Source organism: Lampris incognitus, chromosome 17, assembly GCF_029633865.1.
Source record: "Lampris incognitus isolate fLamInc1 chromosome 17, fLamInc1.hap2, whole genome shotgun sequence".
NCBI lineage: Eukaryota > Metazoa > Chordata > Actinopteri > Lampriformes > Lampridae > Lampris > Lampris incognitus.
The window spans coordinates 23,082,420-23,105,578 of record NC_079227.1 but is presented as its reverse complement, the minus strand read 5'-3'; the positions used below and the strand labels follow the sequence as shown (position 1 = coordinate 23,105,578).

Sequence of the window (23,159 nt, the reverse complement as noted above, 5' to 3'; positions counted from 1 at the left end):
GGAAAGTATTCACACCCCTTCACTTTCCCCACATTTTGTTATGTTACAGCCTTATTCCAAAATGGATTAAATTCCTTTTTTTTCTCATCAATCTACACACAATATCCCATAATGACAAAGTGAAAAAGGTTTTGCAGAAATTTTTTACAAATTTATTAAAAATAAAAAACTGAAATATTGCATGTACATAAGTATTCACACCCTTTGCTATGACACTCAAAATTGAGCTCAGGTTCATCCTGTTTCCACTGATCATCCTTGAGATGTTTCTACATCTTGATTGGAGTCCACCTGTAGTAAATTCAATCGATTGGGAAGATGAATGGAGCAAAGTACAGAGAGATCCCTGATGAAAACCTGCTCCAGAGCACTCAGGACCTCAGACTGGGGCGAAGGTTTACCTTTCAACACGACAATGACCCTAAGCACACAGCCAAGACAACAAAGGAGTGGCTTCGGGACAAGTCTGTGAATGTCCTTGAGTGGCCCAGCCAGAGCCCAGACTTGAACCCCATTGAACATCTCTGGAAAGACCTGAAAATAGCTGTGCAGCGACGCTCCCCATCTAACTTTACAGAGCTCGAGAGGATCTGCAGAGAAGAATGGGAGAAATACCCCAAATATAGGTGTGCCAAGCTTGTAGCTTCATACCCAAGAAGACTTGAGGCTGTAATCGCTGCCAAGGGTGCCTCAACCAAGTACTGAGTAAAGGGTGTGAATACTTATGTACATGCAATATTTAAGTTTTTTATTTTTAATAAATTTGCAGAAATTTCTACAAAACCTTTTTCACTTTGTCATTATGGGGTATTGTATGTACACTGCTCAAAAAAATAAAGGGAACACATAAGCAATGCAATGTAGCTCCAAGTCAATCACACTTTTGAGATATCAACCTGTCCAGTTAGGAAGCAACACTGATTTGTGAATCAATTTCACCTGTTGGTAAATTGTCTAATTTCCACCTGGTGCAAATTAGACAATTTGCAAGACAACCCCTATAAAAGGAATGGATTTGCAGGTGGTGGCCACAGACCATTTGCCTGTCCTCATCTTTTCTGGCCGATCTTTGGTTAGTTTTTCATTTTCCTAGTGCCCTCACCACTAGAGGTGGCATGAGGCGGTGTCTGCAACCTACAGAAGTTGCTCAGGTAGTGCAGCTCATCCAGGATGGCACATCAATGCGTGCTGTGGCAAGAAGATTTGATGTGTCTCCCAGCACAGTGTCCAGAGCATGGAGGAGGTACCAGGAGACAGGCCAGTACACCAGGAGACATGGAGGGGGCCGCAGGAGGACAACAACCCCGCAGCAGGACCGCTATCTGGTCCTTTGTGCAAGGAGGAACAGGAGGAGCACTGCCGGAGCCCTACAAAACGACCTTCAACAGGCCACTAATGTGCAGGTTTCTGCTCAAACAGTGAGAAACAGAATGCATGAGGATGGTATGAGGGCCCGACGTCCACAATTGGGGCCTGTGCTCACAGCCCAACACCGTGCAGCCCGATGGACCTTTGCCAGAGAACATCTTGGTTGGCAGATTCGCCATTGGCGCCCTGTGCTCTTCACAGATGAGAGCAGGTTCACACTGAACACATGTGACAGACGTGAGAGAGTCTGGAGACGCTGTGGAGAACGTTCTGCTGCCTGCAACATCCTCCAGCATGACCGGTTTGGCGGTGGGTCAGTGATGGTCTGGGGAGGCATATCCTTGGAGGGCCGCACAGACCTCTACGTGCTAGCCAGAGGTACCATGACTGCCATTAGGTACCGGGATGAGATCCTCAGACCCATTGTCAGAACATATGCTGGTGCAGTGGGCCCTGGGTTCCTGCTCATGCATGACAATGCTCGTCCTCATGTGGCCAGAGTGTGTCAGCAGTTCCTGTATGTCGAGGGCATTGATGCTATGGACTGGCCTGCACGTTCCCCAGACCTGAATCCAATCGAGCACCTCTGGGACATCATGTCTCGTACCATCCGCCAATGCGATGTCGCACCACAGACTGTCCAGGAGTTGACCGATGCCCTGATCCAGGTCTGGGAGGAGATCCCTCAGGAGACCATCCGTCGTCTCATCAGGAGCATGCCCAGACGTTGTAGGGACTGCATACAGGCACGTGGAGGCCACACACACTACTGAGCCTCATTTTGAATCGTCTTGAAGAATTTCCACAGAAGTTGGATCAGCCTATGTCCTCATTTTCCACTTTGATTTTGAGTATGATTCTGAATCCAGACCTTAATGGGCTAATGATTTTGATTTCCATTGATCATTCTTAGGTTATTTTGCTCTAAACACATTCCTCTGTCTAATAAATAAAGATTTTCAGCTGAAATATTTCATTCTTCGAGGTCTACATTGTGTTTTTAGGTGTTCCCTTTATTTTTTTGAGCAGTATAGATTGATGAGAAAAAAAAGGAATTCAATCCATTTTGGAATAAGACTGTAACATAACAAAATGTGGGGAAAGTGAAGGGGTGTGAATACTTTCCGGATGCACTGTACATACACTACCGTTCAAAAGTTTGGGATCACCCAAACAATTTCGTGTTTTCCATGAAAAGTCACACTTATTCACCACCATATGTTGTGAAATGAATAGAAAATAGAGTCAAGACATTGACAAGGTTAGAAATAATGATTTTTATTTGAAATAAGATTTTTTTTACATCAAACTTTGCTTTCGTCAAAGAATCCTCCATTTGCAGCAATTACAGCATTGCAGACCTTTGGCATTCTAGCTGTTAATTTGTTGAGGTAATCTGGAGAAATTGCACCCCACGCTTCCAGAAGCAGCTCCCACAAGTTGGATTGGTTGGATGGGCACTTCTTTGAGCAGATTGAGTTTCTGGAGCATCACATTTGTGGGGTCAATTAAACGCTCAAAATGGCCAGAAAAAGAGAACTTTCATCTGAAACTCGACAGTCTATTCTTGTTCTTAGAAATGAAGGCTATTCCATGCGAGAAATTGCTAAGAAATTGAAGATTTCCTACACCGGTGTGTACTACTCCCTTCAGAGGACAGCACAAACAGGCTCTAACAGGTACTATTTAATGAAGATGCCAGTTGGGGACCTGTGAGGCGTCTGTTTCTCAAACTAGAGACTCTAATGTACTTATCTTCTTGCTCAGTTGTGCAACGCGGCCTCCCACTTCTTTTTCTACTCTGGTTAGAGCCTGTTTGTGCTGTCCTCTGAAGGGAGTAGTACACACCGGTGTAGGAAATCTTCAATTTCTTAGCAATTTCTCGCATGGAATAGCCTTCATTTCTAAGAACAAGAATAGACTGTCGAGTTTCAGATGAAAGTTCTCTTTTTCTGGCCATTTTGAGCGTTTAATTGACCCCACAAATGTGATGCTCCAGAAACTCAATCTGCTCAAAGAAGTGCCCATCCAACCAATCCAACTTGTGGGAGCTGCTTCTGGAAGCGTGGGGTGCAATTTCTCCAGATTACCTCAACAAATTAACAGCTAGAATGCCAAAGGTCTGCAATGCTGTAATTGCTGCAAATGGAGGATTCTTTGACGAAAGCAAAGTTTGATGTAAAAAAAATCTTATTTCAAATAAAAATCATTATTTCTAACCTTGTCAATGTCTTGACTCTATTTTCTATTCATTTCACAACATATGGTGGTGAATAAGTGTGACTTTTCATGGAAAACACAAAATTGTTTGGGTGATCCCAAACTTTTGAACGGTAGTGTACATGCATACATACATACATATATAAATAAATAAATACATGGTACTTCCAGCAGAGCTCATCTTTCCTTTCTCCTTACTTCACCACCCAGTGAGTATGATTAAATATCACCTATCTCCCAAAGAAAATAAAGCTAGCCAAGGTGAATTATTTTTTCATGTCTTTTAAACTAGGGACGGGCTAAGAGAGGAAAACAAATGTGTCTCTCATTCTCGGTCTGCCTCCTGAGATGATTTGGAGGTTGTTTTTTTTTTAACATATTCCCACATTGTCTTCCTTGCTGTCTGTCTGTCAGTCTGTCTGATTGTCCCTCTGTTTATCTTTCTGTTACACCCCCTTTCCCTGTCTCTCTGGGGTGTTGTGAGCAGCTGTCAGGTGCTCGCTGGTCTCGAGTGCTCAGCACGTATCCAGCATGGTGTGGGGATTTATCAAGCCATGGAGCTGAGAAATTAGGACAAATCAGATATGTGTGCGCATGTTTCTGTCTCTGCTTGTTTCTGTTTATTTTTCTTTCATCTTTAAGAGCGCTCTCTTATTTCCAAGACAGACTTCGTTTCAGTTTTTACAATTTGGAGCTCTCGGCCCAGAAACCAGCCTGCTGGGGAGCATGGCTGTTCAGAAACATCTTGGCCACACATGGGGCTCTACTTAGGGATTCATCCCAAGCCTTGCAGACAGCAAGACGCAGCATAAGCTTCCCATGCAATTACTTTGCTGTCCATCTATTTATTTATTTGACTAGAGCCAAAGTGGAAATTTGAATGACCACCAAGCGGGTACTTATTCACTTCAGCCACTTCATTCAAAGGCCATTTTGATTTGAATGTAAGTGAGATAAATGAGTAGAAATCATGCTGCTTCTAGTGGCCCATTAAATGTGCTTCCATTCAGACAGCATGAGAAACTGTTTTTGCAATGCGTGCATACAAATGCACATTTAGATTCACAGGTATCTCTATGTCTAGATTCACCACCGGCTGAGACGTGGCCCTTTGCATTAGCCCATTTCTGACAGTGTTACAGAGCCGGGCCTGTTTTGACATACACAAAACGCAGGCAAGTGCAATGGCATCTGCTCTGGTGGTCTCTCTCTGCTGTGTCATCTGGGGCCTTTCCTCGGCTCATGGCCTCGCACCTTCATTACACCCAAACAAATGGTCCCGGTTGGCTGTTGGCCTGCCCCGACAGAAAGGGGGAGAGAGAGGTCAGAGAGATCAAGCGGCTGACATAGCTGGATAGGACGCGACTTAAACCACCGCCAGCTAACAAAGCATCGAGGAACACAGGGGGAAAAAAAACAGTGTAAAAAAACAACTAGAGAGAGAGAAAGTAAAAGGTAGGAAGAATGACAGAGAGAGAGAGAGAAAGAGAGAGATGGACAGAGAGTGAGTTGAGATAGAGAAACAGAGAAGAAAAAGAGCAATCGGGGACGCTGTGAGCCCTGCTGTTCAACAGACCAGAGATGAAAAAGCCACAGCTCCTGGACAAGGAGAGATGGTGGAATGAGAGGAGGGGAGTAGGAGGGTGGGGGTGGGAGCACTGTTCATAAAAACAGCCCCATACATTTTCACCAGGGAAAAATCTGGTGATTTGTGGCTCACCGCTCTGTTTCTGTTTTCCTGCACCTGTGGTTGGGTAAGTTTTTTCAGAAAACCAACATTACAACCCCCCCCCCCCGACTTTTTTCCTCCCATATCAGTCAATTAGAATGGGGACATACACTCAACTGCCTCTTGTGTAATGAGCAAATAGACAATTAATAAACATCTAGTGCCATCAATCAGATGCAGTCCTACGTTCAGTCTATAGTAAATCTCTCCATAGTAAATCAACATAAATAAATCAGTCTTCTCAGTACCAATCATAATCATCCATACACTAATCCACCTGCCCACTAATCCATCCAGCCACTAAAGTATCCATCGATCAGTTTTGCTTGAAGAAACAATTCATCCACCCATCCATCCATCCATGCATATCTACGGGCATTTATTCCCTCACCCATCCAACGCCCTATCTATCATTCATCTTCCCATCCATAAATCCATGACCATTTATGAGCAATTCACAGCTGCTGTTGGTGCTGCATCTCCTTGTATTTCCTGACCTATTGACAAACAGGTTTCTGGGTTTACAACTAACGCTGGGTGGTCGGTCGTAGGCAAATGCAGAAGAAGGGCCTATAGCTATTCACTGGCCCTGGTGACTAATGGGGAATCCATAGCGGACTGACAGGGTCCGAGAATATCAGGCAGGGGCCATTAATTGATCAGTGGCTACAGCAGAACACTCGGGTAATTACAGCTTGTGTCAGGGACGTCCTTCTACTGACTTCCCCTCCAGAGGAGGTCCTGTATTCTGTCTTCCAACAGACACCTCTACAAGCTGATTTTTCAGTGTGATGCAGATAAATCCATCCGCATTTGTCGATTGGAGAGAAGTGTCTGGGAGAGAAAATCAGGTGGTGAAAAAATAAACTTTGTCTGTCTCGGGCGAAATAGTTCAAGGATGAGTTCCTCCACCCTGCCCAGCTCCTGGATCACCTTCTAGCCGGCAACAATTCTTTGCAAATGTGCTTACCCAAAGAACCCCTGATTATACACCACATTAAGTCTCTGAAATAACACAACAAATCATGGCTGCCGAACGGGAAGAGCCTTTTCAAATGCATTCCCATTCAATAAGGGGAGGGGGGGGGATAATGACTATTAGAGCTAAATAAGTGCTTTTCTCCCTGCACCCAGGAACACATCACTGCATGACAAAGAGGTTAAGACCGCATACCTGTCTAGACATTGCCAATCAACTGTGGAAAAAGTGATTTGGAGAGAAGAGTGAAGAATAAGTATTTCCAGCTTGAAGGTAAATTGATGTTCATTTCGGCTGGGAGTACACAGGAGCACAGTTCAGCACTTGAGACTAGTCTGACGCAGGACAAAAGTAGTACTATCAGAGGGAAACACCGCAAAGAATGGAGTGTTGTGACTTTTTGGGACAAGGATGATTTGACCGAGACAGTGTAGGAGGCTTAACTGAATCAAAACAACTGCAGTGGCAACATGGCAGCAAGCAGTCACAGCGCCTTATCAAATGGAAACAAGAAGCGGTTAAGCTTAGCTGGAGACATCATAAACCCAACGGGTCTTCTTTAAATTTACATATGTGGGTTTGATTACTCTATTCATATTTTAAAAAACGGTCAGTAAGCTCCAAGATGAACAATAGAGTACTGATGGCTTTGTGGGATAGGTTCCAGATCTATAGTAGCCAGACCACAACTCCTCTAGAGAAGACATTCCAGATACACCCCTTAGAATGGTCGATTAAGATGCCCAAGGTAAATACCAATAGATAGAGGGGGAAAAAAAAAGTCATACCTTGTGTAATAACCTTGATTAATTTGGACAAGGTTTAAGGTTTACATGTCAAGTCTCCACCTCAACTGTACTATTTTAAAGAGTAACTAAACCCTAGACCATTTTAGCGAATTTACTGACATCTACAGGTTAAAAACCATCTAAAGGCTTAAAACATGCCAGGCTGGTCTTGGTACTCTGGTACTCTAATGTAGGCATAGCAGGATAAACACAGCTGCAGATAATGAAATCAGTAATGTGCCCATTTGATTTAGGTGTGACATAGAACCAGCATTGACAGTACTATTTACAATCGTTAGTGCTGCCTCTGTCTGCCTGACTGTCTGTCTGTCAGTCAGTGATGATAGGTGAGCTCTCTCATCTTTCATCATCACCCGTTTCTCCGGGGTCGGGTTTCGGTGGCAGCAAGCTAAGTAGGGCACTCCAGATGTCCCTCTCCTCAGCAACGGCCTCCAGCTCCTCATGGGGGATCCCAAGGCATTCCCAGGCCAGAATGGACATGTAGTCCCTCCAGCGAGTTCTGGGTCTACCCCGGGGTCTCCACCCAGTTGGTCCTCCTGTACCAGTCTGCGATGCTGGAAGTCAGCATGCCATGGTTCCCGCCTTTGCCTGCCACCCAGCCTACATTGCACCCTATCCCAATGCTCATCCCTACGGGTAGTGGGTCTGTCTGTCTGTCTGTCTTTCTGTTTGTCAGTGATGATAGGTGTGCTGAGACACCTAAATCAAACAGACCCGTTATTAATGTTATTATCTGCAGCTGTGTTTATCCTGCTATACTTATATCACAGAGTACCAAGACCAGCCTGGCATGTTTTAACCTTTATGTGGCTTTTAACCTGTAGATGTCAGCAAACTCACTAAAACGGTCTAGGGTTTAGTTACCCTTTAATTTAGTTAATTTCATTTCTCTAGGTTGTCCCTTCTAGGATATTTAGCTTACAGCAGCAAGTAGAATTACTCTCTAAAGCCTTCCCTCACTGTCGGGAAATTCACAGTGCAAAAACATCCTTGGGACCCCCCGAGTAACAGGAGTCTATTAGACAACTCTGGGCAGCAACCCTACCTGGAAGAGATGGCTGATTGTAATCATAAAGTAAGAAACGACACTGAAGTAATAGAAGCTCTTACATCCTGTGGTGAACTTTACTAGAGCTCTATTACACCCAATTTGCATCTGGTATTGAAATGCGATCTGTATCCGGATATGTTATTCGGATAATAAATTATCCAATTTTACCTTTGTGTTTACACCTGGTATTTTTGAGGCGTTATCCTCATTGAGATTGGATCGCTGTCCTCAAGAGCAAAGCCTGCGTGTGAGTCATTTGAGGTGGTGGCAAATCAGCTTTAGGCTAGGTGTCAATATGGGAGGTGTAAGATCGCCAGAGGTGCTAGTACTGTACCACCTGTTTCTACTGGTTTTTCTGTTGAGGAAGGGGTCATTTTCGATGTTTGTCTGTTTGGAGCAAACAGAAAAGAAGACTGGCCCTGTTTACAGCAATTGCATTAGCACTTGTAAATGCAATGACAGTGAACCAGTTTCTGTGGATGAGAGAATCGAGTACTGAGTGACTTGGGACACTGACATTGCATAGGTATGGATGGCAGCATGTTGTACAGATTACGTTTCCACCTACCTAAGATCCGAAACACAAACGCGAGCCACACTACCTGCAGATGTGACCAGGCAGATCCGATCACGTTCCGATCACAACACATTTACACCTTGCATTAACATGTTTTTACTTATCTGGATAACATGTCTGGATACAGATGGCATTTTAATACCAGGTGTAAATGAGGTATTAGATTGCTTGTTGGTGATTACTGCGCCTATTCTAGCTCCTGGTTATACAAAAAAATCTCTTCATAACTGAGGTATGATTAAGCAGAGCAGACAGAGAGACAGTGAGAGGGACACCTGGAGGGCTTGCAAATTACAGTTATAACACCTCAGGAGAGACAGACAGGAAGGTGGTGAGAAAATAGGGGCAGTGTTTGTGTGTGTATGGCGGGGTAAGGAGAGCTAGAGAAATAGGGACAACAACAGTATAGAGAACTGGAGGGATGTACTGAATGAAATACAATGACGACTGGAACCATAATAACTGCAAGCACCGTGAGCACACGAGTGCTGGACACAGTGCTAGTCTTCATCAAGGTTCCTTGTGTGGTTTGGTGCAGAAGTCTTTTTCCAACACCCCCCCCTCCCCCAGCTCTCTCTCTGTCTTTCTCTCAGTCTGCAGCAGTGAAACTTCGATGCCTCTACAGAGCCGATGCCAGTGGCACAAATCAAATTCAATTAAATGATTTTCAATAAAAAAAGGCTTGTTATCAACGGCGCTCATTTGCACATACTGACCTTGGCAGTGTGCGTGAAATAAGCAGGCTTAGAGCTAGAGGGCAGGAAGCAAGGACGAAGGTGTGACTGGGGAACGCACAGTTTTGGACGTTTAATGGGAAAAAGGAGCGCGATAGAGAGAGAAACAGTAACAGAGAGACAGAATATGAGAGAAAGAGAGAGAGAGAGAGAAAGAGAGAGAGAGAGAGAGAGAGAGAGATAGAGATAGAGCGATCGAGAGAAATGGGGAGCGAGAGAGAGAGAGTGAGATGGAGAGAAACGGGGGGAGAGGGGAGAGAAGAACACGGGGAGAAAATACAGAGGGAGATGGAACAGACAAAGAAAGAGAAGGACAGGACAGAAAGACAGGACAGAGGTGGTCGAAAGAGAGATACAGTAAGAGATAAAGAGGGGAGGGGGGAATGACAGAAATGAGAACTGATTGTAAATAAGACAGTTGAAGGAGGCACTGAGTTTTAAGTAGGTATCGTTCTTTGATGTGCTTTGTTTTCTCTCAGAACAAAAGCATCAAAGAAGTCGACATAGTGGGCAAAGTCTGGCTACCGCCGCTGCTTTGTTCCACTGCATAACAAAAATCTCTTAATCGTAACAAAGGGGTGGCTGATTCATTTACCAGCACTTTCCCTTTACAAATAATGGATGGTTTCTGCCACCTGACGCCCTGCAACTTATTGATGGTTGTTGCCTGACTTTGTCTGCTAACGTCACTGTTACTTCCAAAAGCAAATCTGATTTGTGTAACAATCAGACTCAAATTATTCTACTTCCTGCAGCCATTCCGGGGCCCTAGTTTCCCATTCGGTCTTGGCCCCAGTCTCTCATTGTGATTCTGGGTCATGGTATGATTACTGACGATGAGTAGCTGATAAGGAAACTTCATTCTAACCCAAGGCAAGGTCACCTACCTCTGTGAATAAATGCAGACATGATGAGACGGGGATAAGCGCCTTCGCACACGCGCAAAACCATGCACGTGTGCGTATGCATAGAAGAGAAGGTGTGCACAAACTGTGTGCATGCACAGACTGACGTGCACAAACAAAGAAGGGTAAAAAAATGAATATTAACGTTGGAAAAGGAATCAAGAGAATCAGAGATCCCCCTCTCACCTTGACTGTGCTTCATAATTTAGCTGTGGTCTGTCATTATTTTACTTTTGAAACACTGAAATGACTAAATCATTCATCTTCTTTTTCGATGTTCATTCGTTCTAAAACTGAACACTCAGTGCCTCGGATAAAAGATAAACAGAAATAATAACCATATAAATTGCTGATGAACGCACTGGAAATGTGCACTTCCTCCTGATTGGGTCACAGAGAGCCAAAACAAAGAAAGTAAAAGGGGGGAAAAGAAGTAGAGTGTCCTAAATCAGTTCTCAATTTAACCCCCCCTGAGCTCAGCAAACCCACTGGGATGATTCTGTATAGAAGCTGCCACTGGTTGGCAAGCAGTGGGAAAGCTGACCCTGTAAACACACACACACACTCACACACACACACACACACACACACACACACACACACACACACACACACACACACACACACACACACACACATATATATGGTGGTGTGTGTGTATGTGTCTTCCTCTCTTCCTCAAAATCGGGTCCTTGAGTTTGAGGGTTCTGCACAGTGTCTTAGCTGTTCCTACGACTGCACTCTTCTGGACAGAGACCTCAGATGTTGTTCCTGGAATGTGCTGCAGCCAGTCTCCCAGTTTGGGGGTCACAGCTTGTAATGCTCCTATTACCACTGGGACCACTTAAGACTTAAAACCTACCACATCCATTCCAGTTCTTCCCTCAGCCCTTGGTACTTTATCTTCTCATGCTCCTTTTTTCTGATGTTGCTGTCAGCCAGAATTGCCATATCTAGGCCAGCACCTGCTTGATGTCTGGAACTTGACGTCCCACAGGACCTTAGCTCTGCTGTTCTCAAACACCTTTGGTGGTGTTTCCCATCTGGACTTAGGGACTTCTAGACCATATTGGGCACTATCCCGGCCACTTGGTTATGCCTCTTAGTGTATGCTGTCCCAGCCTGCATCTTATACCCTGCTGCTATATGCTGAACTCTCTCAGGGGCAACTTTGCACAGCCTGCACCTTGGATCCTGTCTACGGTGGTAGACCCCTGCCTCTATGAATCGTGCCTGCTCTTGTGCTGCAATGATCAGAGTCTCTATGCTCTCCTTCAGACCATACTTTTCTAGCCACATGGTAGGATTTCTTGGTGTCAGCTACTCCCTCTATCTGCCGATGGTACATCCCATGGAGGGGCTTGGTCTTCCACAGTCTCCTCTTCTTCTTCCTAATCACCCTCTGTCTTCTGCTACCTCAGCAGTTTTTTCATGGGGGGCCATCTTCCTGATGTTCTCTTGAATGCTCCTTATTTCATCCTGGATAGTGGCTCTGACACTCATCAATCCTCGGCCTCCCTCTTTTCGCTGCTTGTACACTCTAAGGGTGCTGGATTTCGGTGGAACCTTCAGTGCATTGTGAAGAGTTTTCATGTCTTGACATCCGTGGTCTCTATTTCCTCCTGTGACCAACAAGTCCCTGACTGTCCTTGAGTGGCCCAGCCAAAGCTGAGACTTAAACCCCATTGAACATCTGTGGAGAGACCTGAAGATGGCAGTTCACAGATGCTTTCCATCCAATTTGACAGAGCTTGAGAGGATCTGCCAGGAAGAATGGGATAAACTTCCCAAATCCATGTGGGCCAAGCTTGTAGAGACTTACCCAAGAAGACTCGAAGCTCTAATTGTTGCCAAAGGAGCTTCTTCGAAGTACTGAATTAAGGGTCTGAATACTTGTGCAAATCAGAGATTTCAGTTTTTGATCTTTAATCAATTTGCAAAAATTTCTAAAAGCATGTTTTTGCTTTGTCATTATGGGTCATTGAATGTAGCTTGACGATGGGCAAAAATGGGAATATTATCCATTTAAAATTAAGTCTACAACACGTGTGCAAAAACTGAAGGAGTCTGAATACTTTCTGAAGCCACCATACATGTGTGTATTATATATATATATATATATATATATATACATACATACATACATACACACACACACACACACACACACATACATACAGAGAGAGAGAGAGAGAGAGAGAGAGAGAGAGAGAGAGAGAGAAAGGGAGAGCGAGATAACGAGACAAAGAGCCAGATGCAGAGTAAAAGGTGTCTGGCAAGTAGTTAACACGCCTCTCCAACTGACAGATGATTCGGTTCCACAGCGATACATTGCAATTTGGATGCAATTTCATCTGCCATTTTATTGAGAAAGAGAACAAACGGGGCGATTCCATTTTACAGTGTCAAAACCATTTTGATCTTGGACTGTGTTCCACCAAATATCTTCGAACCTCTGTCATAATCCTCAGTGAAATACGCAACAAAAGACAGATGGCAACAAACAATCTTAAATTAAAGCCCTGAAATGATGCCCGGAAACAACCAGCAGACAAGAGAAGAACATAAAGAGACTCTACATGAAGGAACGAAGCACATGAAAGACTCAGCAGGGATTAAGTCACACAAATGTAAAAGGCCAAAAGTGACTCACATGCGGCTGCTGGGTGGGATCTTGCGTCCGTCACGGAACCAGGTGACCTGCGGCTGGGGGAAGCTGCGGATACGTGGCGCTGGGACCACGGCGCCCTCCCCCTGAGAGACCGACTGGTCACGCTCACCTTCCTCAAAACTGCCCATGACTAATAGAAGAAAGGTTGGGGGGGGGGTAAGGAGGAGAACAAAGAGAGAACATAAGCAAGAGAAGGAGAAACTTTAATCAAAGAAAATCATTTTTTTTCTCCCTTTCACTCTAACACTTGATCTTTAGCACCTGAAAAACTTCCGCCATCTGCTTGCTGTTTGGAAATGTCATATTGAGCCGCTTTGATGGACAAAGCAAAATGGTTACCATGGTTACCCGTATAGCGAATACATACAGCTGTGAGGAAAGGAGATGGAATGACTCACTGAGGGGCACAGAGGCGACGCCGGACCGACTCCTATTCTATCCTCCTGTTAGACGTTGTGGCGGCAATTAATTTTGACGACACAACACTCCACATGTGCATGGACGTCAGTGAATTACTTTTGACTATTCGATCATCTCCCGTTTATTCGATTATCTGCTGATATGTTTAACAAGCTCAGATATGTTCAACAAGCTCCGGTACTCCGGTGTCTTTTTACAGCTTCCGAGCTGACCGAAATTCAATACTCTGCTCTTGATCTTGTTTGTTTAGGGAGCTCTTTGGGTAGTTACAGACACTGTTTCGAGCTTCAAGTCGAGCCCTGCTTATGGATTTGTTGCTGCTGCAGTCACATTGACTGACGCTGGCAGGGACATTTTTTTTCTTTTTCTATTAAATTGATAAACCATCATAAGAGGAGTTCGCAGCTCTTTTCCGCCAGGCTGTGGGGACGACTGCGAGTTATGAGGCAATCACTGTGGAGCGCCCAAACGCCTGCCGCTTTGCTTCACGAAGGGTTATAAGAGCCTCGCAAAAGGCAAGACTCATCCATTGCCGTCTCGTCAAGTCGAGGTTAACAATCAAAAGAAATTCTCCTCAAATCACCAGCATATTACATCAAACACTCAATTAAGTCATGACACACTTCAGAAATAATAATATCTTTGAAACAAGCAGAAATCCAGGATTGGTGCTTTGAACCAGGGGATGTTAGAGCGGCTATCAAATAGCGTTTGTTGGCAATCTTATTTCTCTCCATCTCTTCCCCGTCTCTCTTTCTATCTTTCAAAGAGAATTAAAAAAAAGGTAATCTGGCTTTACGATGCAGCCGTGGTGCTTAGCTGAAATGAAAATGGGGAAAGTGTGCAAATCCCCTGACTTTGATCTTCGGTTTTGGGCCATGTGATGTTCTCCCTCCCCTTCCCTAATCTCTGATGCCTCGCCATGTTTCCCTTTCTCCAAGGTGTGTCTCTCCGCAATCCCAACTGTGCTGTCTCAATGGAACGGCTGCGAAAAAGATCGCCCCTATCTCGGTTTCTCTCCGTTCCTTTTTATCTCTCGCTACTGCTTAGTCCCTCCCTCTCTCTCTGTCTCATCCCTTCCTTTCTGCAGGCGTCCTCAATTCTCTGCTCCCTCTGTCTCACAGTCCATTCACCTTCATCAGCAAATGATGGGGGGGGGGAGTGAATTATGGAAATGAGAGGTGGTGGGGAGAGTGAGAAATAGGATAACAGTGGGGTGGGCAGCCAGAAAGTAAATTGAGAACAACAAGCAAACGAGAACAAGTCAAGAGGCAACGAGAAAAACAAACAAAAAATAAACAAAGGAAAATAAAAAGCTGTAAAGTATAAGAGCGGCGAAGAGCCTGATTTTGTGAAGGAGAGAAGAGGAAGAGAGGTGGGCAGGGTGTTGGACTGATGCTGGGTTTGGACAACAGTAAAAGGGTGAACTGTCAGGAGTGTTACCATCTCTGCACCCCAGACTGTTCACCTCTCTCTCTCTCTCTCTCTCTCTCTCTCTCTCTCTCTCTCTCTCTCTCTCTCTCTCTCTCTCTCTCTCTCCCCGCCCGGCTAGCCACATTGTTCAGTCAGGTAGAGTGGCGTGTCACATCCACTCATACGTCCCAAGAACAAGGGGGGAAGTCAGTGAACCTGACGTAGCCGGTAGGGGCAGGGGAGAGGGGGAACGGGAGTTGGGGGGGGTTAATGAAGGGAATGGGGTGGGGTGTCTCTGTGACATCACTCCAGACACCTCCGCGGCATGTCAGAAATGGCTCGTTAACGAGAACTGCGAGCGGACCAGCCTGAACCTGCACTGAGAATTTATGGGGAAACAATACATCTGAGCCCCGTTTTCACCGGGGGACAACAGATGTTGTTGACAAGAGGCGGGAGAAGCAAATGAGCGGCGGTCATATTGAAATGGAGTAAAGTTAAAAACAACCACGGCAACACAATCAATCTAACGAGAATGCCAAGTGGAGCAGCTGTCCGGGTTGATAGTGCCCCGAACGGGATGCAGGTAGATCTTTCACCCCACCGGCATCTGTCCCTCTCAAGTCAGTCCTTGGTACAAAGGCACCAATCTGTGCGCAGGCACGGTGTTTACTCCGCAGGTGGCGAAATGTGCACGCACACACACACATGCACCTGCACTCTACAGTGACCTATCTTTCTTTCCTACACTTTAATGAGTTTTTACGGACTTAGTATACAAATGTTTACGTTTGTATGTCTAGCTATCTTATCTTTTAGTGCTGTAGCGCCGCTGTACTTACAAGCCACCTGGACTTCAGTCCTCCTCTGCAGTAAGGCTCCAACGCGGTTCCTGACAATGCAGCGGTAGAAGCCAGCATGGGAACGATCCAGGGAAGGAATGAGGTACCTGTAACGCACAGACACACACAGAGCAGACGTAACAGCGCTTCAAAGACAGGCAATGGCATTTCATTTGATAGCTAGTTAAGCCGATAATACCATTTACAGAAATCAAACCCGGTGTTTGATCGCCAAAAAAACCCCCACATACAAACGTGTGCACGCATGCATAACTAAGCACAGTACAGAGGAACATGACACACTTAACAATCAACAGTGTGGAATATCCACCACGAGGGGAAGAGCACAGATGATATCAAAGCCGAGCCTCCGTTTACTCCACTTATAATGATGCAAGAGAGGCTGAGCAGATCACACAGGAGCTCCTCTCCAGAACACACACACACACACACACACACACACATTACTAGACACAAATGCATCTCCTCTGGTGTGGTGGTATGAGTGAAACGATATGGCTCCAACCACCTTTCCCATGACCTTGGCTTCACCGTCAACTACTGCCTGCAGTCTGCAGTGCTGCCTCCTTACCAGACGAGGGCAGTGCAACACACACTTTGCACAGATACCATGTGCCATTAACTTATTGTACCTTGCCCTGTTTTTGTTTTTTGCAGTACATCTGAAACCACATCTGGTAAGATTGATAATGCTGAAGTGATGGAATAGTTCTTACACTTTCCGATCAGTTCTGAAACAGAGGGAGGTGAGCTGGGTTTGGTTGTCATGTTTAGAATATTCCCGCTATTGTTCAATTTTCCTTTTTCCTTGGGTTACATTTGTGAGAAGTAACAGCACCATGGCTATGTGTGTGCACATGTGCGTGTTGTACATGCATATGAGTCTGTGTGTATAGCCATAGCATCCCTATGTACCCTCCTCTCTAACTGCAGTCTGTAAATACCAAAAGAAGATATCATCATTTAGTTTAACAAGCCAGGCTACTGGCTTCTTAACACGAGACATTAACTCAGATTCTAATCCGTGATCCATGTGTCTTTGTTTCCATCTGTGTGTGTGTGTGCGTGTGTGTGTGTGTGTGTGTGTGCGCGCGCGCACACATGCATGTGCGAGTGTTCCCTGTATCTTAAATACACCTGGGCATTTCACTGAGATAGTTTTAATAGCACCAGGATATACTCTTGTTTTTGTCTGTTAGGGCACAAAGCAAGTGGCAAGAAAATGACAAAAGTTGCCTGATATTGGGATCAAACCAGGCAGATCGGCAGGACAGCTATGTCCTCCAAAACTTCCATAAGATTCATTCTCCGCTGACAAATAAATGGCAGCATGGTGAGAGCCGCACAGGGAAAATCACATTAACATGTAGACAGCCTGGTGGTGCAACGTGGTGCTTACTCACAGTGAGCAATACATGTTTTACTTTAATCACATTTATTGTGTTGCCTCCATCACCAAATACATTCTCGAGGGAGTTGGAGAAAAGGCATCTCCGTCATCACATCTTGACATAAGTGCAAAAACAAACAAACCCCCCCCCCCCAAAACAGTATTCTGCCTGACTGAATCAGAATCAGAAATTATTTTAGTGCCAGGTGCACTACATGCACTAGGACTTTAGCTTTGGGTTGCTGGTATGGAGAATAGAATGAGAAAAAATATAAATGAAACAAAAAAGTATGCGAAAAAATATACATGTACAAAAGCACAGAGTCCTTGGTGAATATGTGTGTGTTGGAGTGTGTGATATATATATACACTACCGTTCAAAAGTTTGGGATCACCCAAACAATTTCGTGTTTTCCATGAAAAGTCACACTTATTCACCACCATATGTTGTGAAATGAATAGAAAATAGAGTCAAGACATTGACAAGGTTAGAAATAATGATTTGTATTTGAAATAAGATTTTTTTTACATCAAACTTTGCTTTCGTCAAAGAATCCTCCATTTGCAGCAATTACAGCATTGCAGACCTTTGGCATTCTAGCTGTTAATTTGTTGAGGTAATCTGGAGAAATTGCACCCCACGCTTCCAGAAGCAGCTCCCACAAGTTGGATTGGTTGGATGGGCACTTCTTTGAGCAGATTGAGTTTCTGGAGCATCACATTTGTGGGGTCAATTAAACGCTCAAAATGGCCAGAAAAAGAGAACTTTCATCTGAAACTCGACAGTCTATTCTTGTTCTTAGAAATGAAGGCTATTCCATGCGAGAAATTGCTAAGAAATTGAAGATTTCCTACACCGGTGTGTACTACTCCCTTCAGAGGACAGCACAAACAGGCTCTAACAGGTACTATTTAATGAAGATGCCAGTTGGGGACCTGTGAGGCGTCTGTTTCTCAAACTAGAGACTCTAATGTACTTATCTTCTTGCTCAGTTGTGCAACGCGGCCTCCCACTTCTTTTTCTACTCTGGTTAGAGCCTGTTTGTGCTGTCCTCTGAAGGGAGTAGTACACACCGGTGTAGGAAATCTTCAATTTCTTAGCAATTTCTCGCATGGAATAGCCTTCATTTCTAAGAACAAGAATAGACTGTCGAGTTTCAGATGAAAGTTCTCTTTTTCTGGCCATTTTGAGCGTTTAATTGACCCCACAAATGTGATGCTCCAGAAACTCAATCTGCTCAAAGAAGTGCCCATCCAACCAATCCAACTTGTGGGAGCTGCTTCTGGAAGCTTGGGGTGCAATTTCTCCAGATTACCTCAACAAATTAACAGCTAGAATGCCAAAGGTCTGCAATGCTGTAATTGCTGCAAATGGAGGATTCTTTGACGAAAGCAAAGTTTGATGTAAAAAAAATCTTATTTCAAATACAAATCATTATTTCTAACCTTTTCAATGTCTTGACTCTATTTTCTATTCATTTCACAACATATGGTGGTGAATAAGTGTGACTTTTCATGGAAAACACAAAATTGTTTGGGTGATCCCAAACTTTTGAACGGTAGTGTATATATATATATATATATATATATATATATATTAGGGATGCATGATGATATCGGTATATAATCGGTATTGGCAGATAAAGGCTTTAAAATGAAATATCGGCATGACAGGCTGATGACACGATGCTTTAATTATGGGCACGTGACGTGAACCGTTGACCAGGCACCGTTTTTTTTTCTCCCCCTTTTTCTCCCCAATTGTACCCGGCCAACTACCCCCCTCTTACGAGCCATCCCGGTCACTGCTCCACCCCCTCTGCCAATCCGGGGAGGGCTGCAGACTACCACATGCTTCCTCTGATACACGTGGAGTCGCCAGCCTCTTCTTTCCCTGACAGTGAGGAGTTTCACCAGGGGGACGTAGCGCGTGGGAGCGCACGTTATTCCCCCAAGTTCCCCCTCCCCTCTGGAACAGGCGCCTCGACCGACCAGAGGAGGCGCTAGTGCAGTGACCAGGACACATACCCACATCGGCTTCTCACCCGCAGACACGGCCAATTGTGTCTGTAGGGACGCCCGACCAAGCCGGAGGTAACACGGGGATTCGAACCGGCGATCCCCATGTTGGTAGGCAACAGAATAGACCGCCACGGTACCAGGACGCCCAGCCGATTTATATTTTTGCCCGTGGGTGCCCGAGTTAGGTGCATACCACAATGGTGATGACTGTCACCAGGTCACTTTTATTGCGCTTGCTTTAGTAATGACCATGACGTGGCTTGCTAGGCTGCTATACTGCGCTGCTATAAATTATGACAGGCTACACCATACCTGCACACAATCTTGCGTATTGTAGCGAATTCGGGGGGCAACCACAGAAACTGCGGCAGCCGGGACGCCAGCGGCCAACATGTCTACTTATCCATGCACGTTACAGTATTTATTGATTGATTGATTGATCGATCGGCCTTCTCTGTGGGTGCGCAACCTTTTCGGCGGTCGTTCGAGCACAGGAGCACTCCACGGGATCATCACCCAGGTGGGGCAGAGTGGGTTTCACCTGCTACACTCGCTGCATCTGTGGTGTGGTTGCGTGCCAGCTGTGTTTTCTGAGGAGCTTTCTGAGATTTCAAGTCGGCTGCTCTGGAAAATGGGTAAGTTAGGTGGCACATGCTTTAACCGGTACTGAATTAATTAACTGGATCGTTTTAACTACAGGGTCACGCATACAGATGGATTTGATTTAGTATGTTAATGTGCAATGAAAAAAAAAACCATTAGATTGCATCGCCTCTGGTACAATGAGTTATTTCTTTAAGTCTTTTCCAAACAGACTATTCTCGTGCCTTGCACGCGGGTGCACGTGGTTTCCGTGGTCATTGCAGCACAGACTTCATGTTCTCTGTAATTAGTTGGAAAAAAATGCACATATCTGTATCGGCAATCGGCCAAAATCAGTTGGAAAAGATCGGCATATCAGCAAAAAATCCAATATCATGCATCCCTAATGAATATATACATAAAACAGATCTAGAAAAAAGAAAAACGACCAAAAGTAAAAAAAGTCATGAATGTCAAAGAGCAACCTCTCTGTGATGGAAGAAGTTGGTTTCTAGGACAACCACAAGCAACGGGATTGAAAAGCACTTCTTTTTTATTTTGCTTTTTACTTATATTTAGGAAGGACTCTACTGTATAGGGCAGTAAAAGATGAGTGTTAAACTTGGCTAAAACGTTGACTGCTGGCAACAGTACAACAACATTTAACAACTTTGAGTCAACATCCTAAACAATTACCAATACCATCCATCCATTATCCGAAGCGCTTATCCTGCTCTCAGGGTCACGGGGATGCTGGAGCCTATCCCAGCAGTCATTGGGCGGCAGGCGGGGAGGACACCCTGGACAGGCCGCCAGTCCATCACAAGGCCGACACACACAATTTAGTACGGCCAATTCACCTGACCTGCATGTCTTTGGACTGTGAGAGGAAACCGGAGCCCCCGGAGGAATCCCACGCAGACAAGGGGAGAACATGCAAACTCCACACCGAGGACAACCCGGGATGACCCACCAAGGTTGGACTACCCCGGGGTTCGAACCCAGGACCTTCTTGCTGTGAGGTGACTGTGCTAACCACTGTGCCACCTTGCCACCATTACCAGTACAATTTCTTGGAATTGCATATTAGCAAAGCAAATGTTACCCAAAACTAACGCTGTGAAAGCCGAGATTGTTTTGAGACAAAGAGGCGGAAACGATGGTAGAGTATTGAAATCACAGCAATTAAAAGTGAATCATCGACTTCGGTGTGCTGTACACTCTCTCCAGCCTGTTCTCTGAAATTGCATGCAAGTTTTAGTCATATCTACAGGCATTGTTTAAGCTGGCAAGGCAAATGCCATAATGGATGAGACACGTGGCTGAGAAGGTGATAGAGGGAAGGCAAGCGAGAGAATGGCAGAGTGGAGAAAGGTAGCTGGATGGTCTGTTTCGATCTGGATGCTTTAAAAAGCTATTGACCTTTGATGGCGAGCAATAGACACAATAGAGTACGAGAAGGTAAAGAGATCTGCTCAGAGAGAGAGAGGAGAAAATGCAAAGAAGAAGGACAATGATAGAAGGGAGGAGGACAAGAGAGACCAGGAAAGAAGAGGAGACATAGCACGTATATTATCTGGTGGGGAGGGGGAGAGAAAAGAGAGAGCGAGACAGAGAGAGAGAGAGAGAGAGAGAGAGAGAGAGAGAGAGAGAGAGAGAGAGAGAGAGAGAGAGAGAGAGAGAGAGAGACTGACCTTTTCACACTCTGGCTAATCTGCAGTTACTTTTCAAACAATTACCACACTGTCATTACTACCGTCATCATCACTGAACCTTGTTTAGTTAGTGGCAAAGTCTAAGGCTGTGTTCAGACTGCAGGCAAACCGAATGCTTCTAAAAGCAGATCTTTAAGGTAGACGGCACAGTGGCGCAGTGGTTAGCGCGGTCGCCTCACAGCAAGAAGGTCCTGGGTTCGAGCCCCGGGGTAGTCCAACCTCGGTGGGTCATCCCGGGTTGTCCTTTGTGTGGAGTTTGTATGTCCCCCCTGTGTCTGTGTGGGTTTCCTCAGGGGGCTCCGGTTTCCTCCCACAGTCCAAAGACATGTAGATCAGGTGAATCGGCCATACTAAATTGTCCCTAGGTATGACTGTGTGTGTGTGTGTGAGCGAGCCCTGTGATGGCCTGGCGGCCTGTCCAGGGTGTCTCCCCGCCTGCTGCCCACTGACTGCTGGAATAGGCTCCAGCATCCCCGCGACCCTAAGAGCAGGATACGCGGTTCAGATAATGGATGGATGGATCTTTAAGGTAGGTATTGTACTTTCCGCATGTGGTAGTACACGAGGGTCCACATGAAGTAAATTTCATCACCAAGTACGCGGATGTCTGCACCCGGCTGTTGACGTGCAGGCCGGATTTTGTGACCACGCAGCCACTATGCTACAAGGGCGCCAACTGCGCATGCGCTGTAAACCAAAATGGATGCTGAATTTGAAGAGAGGCTGTGTGAAGAGGTCCATCGCTACCCGCATCTCTACGATTCGTCTTTAAAACAGTACACAGACTAAAACAGCCGCACACACCACTTCACTTCCTTGCATTCCACACTTTTCTTTTTCCATGTAATTGTGCTATGGACAACAGACAAAGCAGCTCTTCTTCTTCCATGTATGTTGCCATTTTTATAGTGCACGTGCCCGTGAACACGTCATATGCCGTGGATTATGTGACGTGCATAAATTACTACTGCTCAAGTGTGGAACGCGTCCCCCGAGCGGACTCCAGAGAGTAGTACAAACAGACTAAACAGAACTACTGTGTCTGTGGTGTCTGCAGCTATCCATGTACATGTCCGCTCAGGAGCATATTTGAGCCACTGTCCACACTGTTATTTGCAAGGGATCAGATCAGATTTGTGTGTCCAGACATCACCAACCTAGTGCATGGGTTGCTGTGGTAACGACGTGGCCGTGACTAACTATGTACAATGGTGATGGAGTTGACCAATGTGGAAGCATGAAAAGTGGACATCCATCATCTCGCCCTCCAATTGCGCTGGCAAGTCATGGTGCAGAACTCTACTGTCGCACCAGACACACTCAGTGATGGAGGAGGACGGTATACAGGTAGTCCCCGGGTTACCAACGCTCAACTTATGTACTCCCGTACTTACGAACTGACCTCCATAGGTGGATTTTTCCCCTTTTTCTCCCCAGTTGTATCCGGCCAATTACCCCGCTCTTCCTAGCAGTCCCGGTCACTGCTCCACCCCCCTCTGCTGATCCGGGGAGGGCTGCAGACTACCACATGCCTCCCCCGATACATGTGGAGTTGCCAGTTGCTTCTTTTCACCTGAGGAGTTTCACCATAGCGTGATCCTTTCACGCCCTATCTCCCCCAGTTCCCCCTCCCCCCCGAACAGGCGCCCGGATTGACCAGAGGAGGTGCTGCACTAGTGCAGCAACCAAGACAAATGCCTACATCCAGCTT

At 45.4% G+C, this 23,159-nt stretch overlaps 1 protein-coding gene across 1 annotated transcript in view; it reads right to left on the bottom strand.

Moving 5' to 3' along the window:
- The window catches only part of sdk2b (sidekick cell adhesion molecule 2b), a 114,324-nt gene that overhangs the window by 75,294 nt on the left and 15,871 nt on the right, over nt 1–23,159 (bottom strand). Inside the window, exons 2-3 of the mRNA XM_056297183.1 lie at nt 15,719–15,825; nt 13,026–13,173 (exon numbers count right to left, since the gene is read on the bottom strand). Of these exons, the coding sequence (XP_056153158.1) occupies nt 13,026–13,173; nt 15,719–15,825 (255 nt within the window). The remainder of the gene's footprint in view (nt 1–13,025; nt 13,174–15,718; nt 15,826–23,159) is intronic.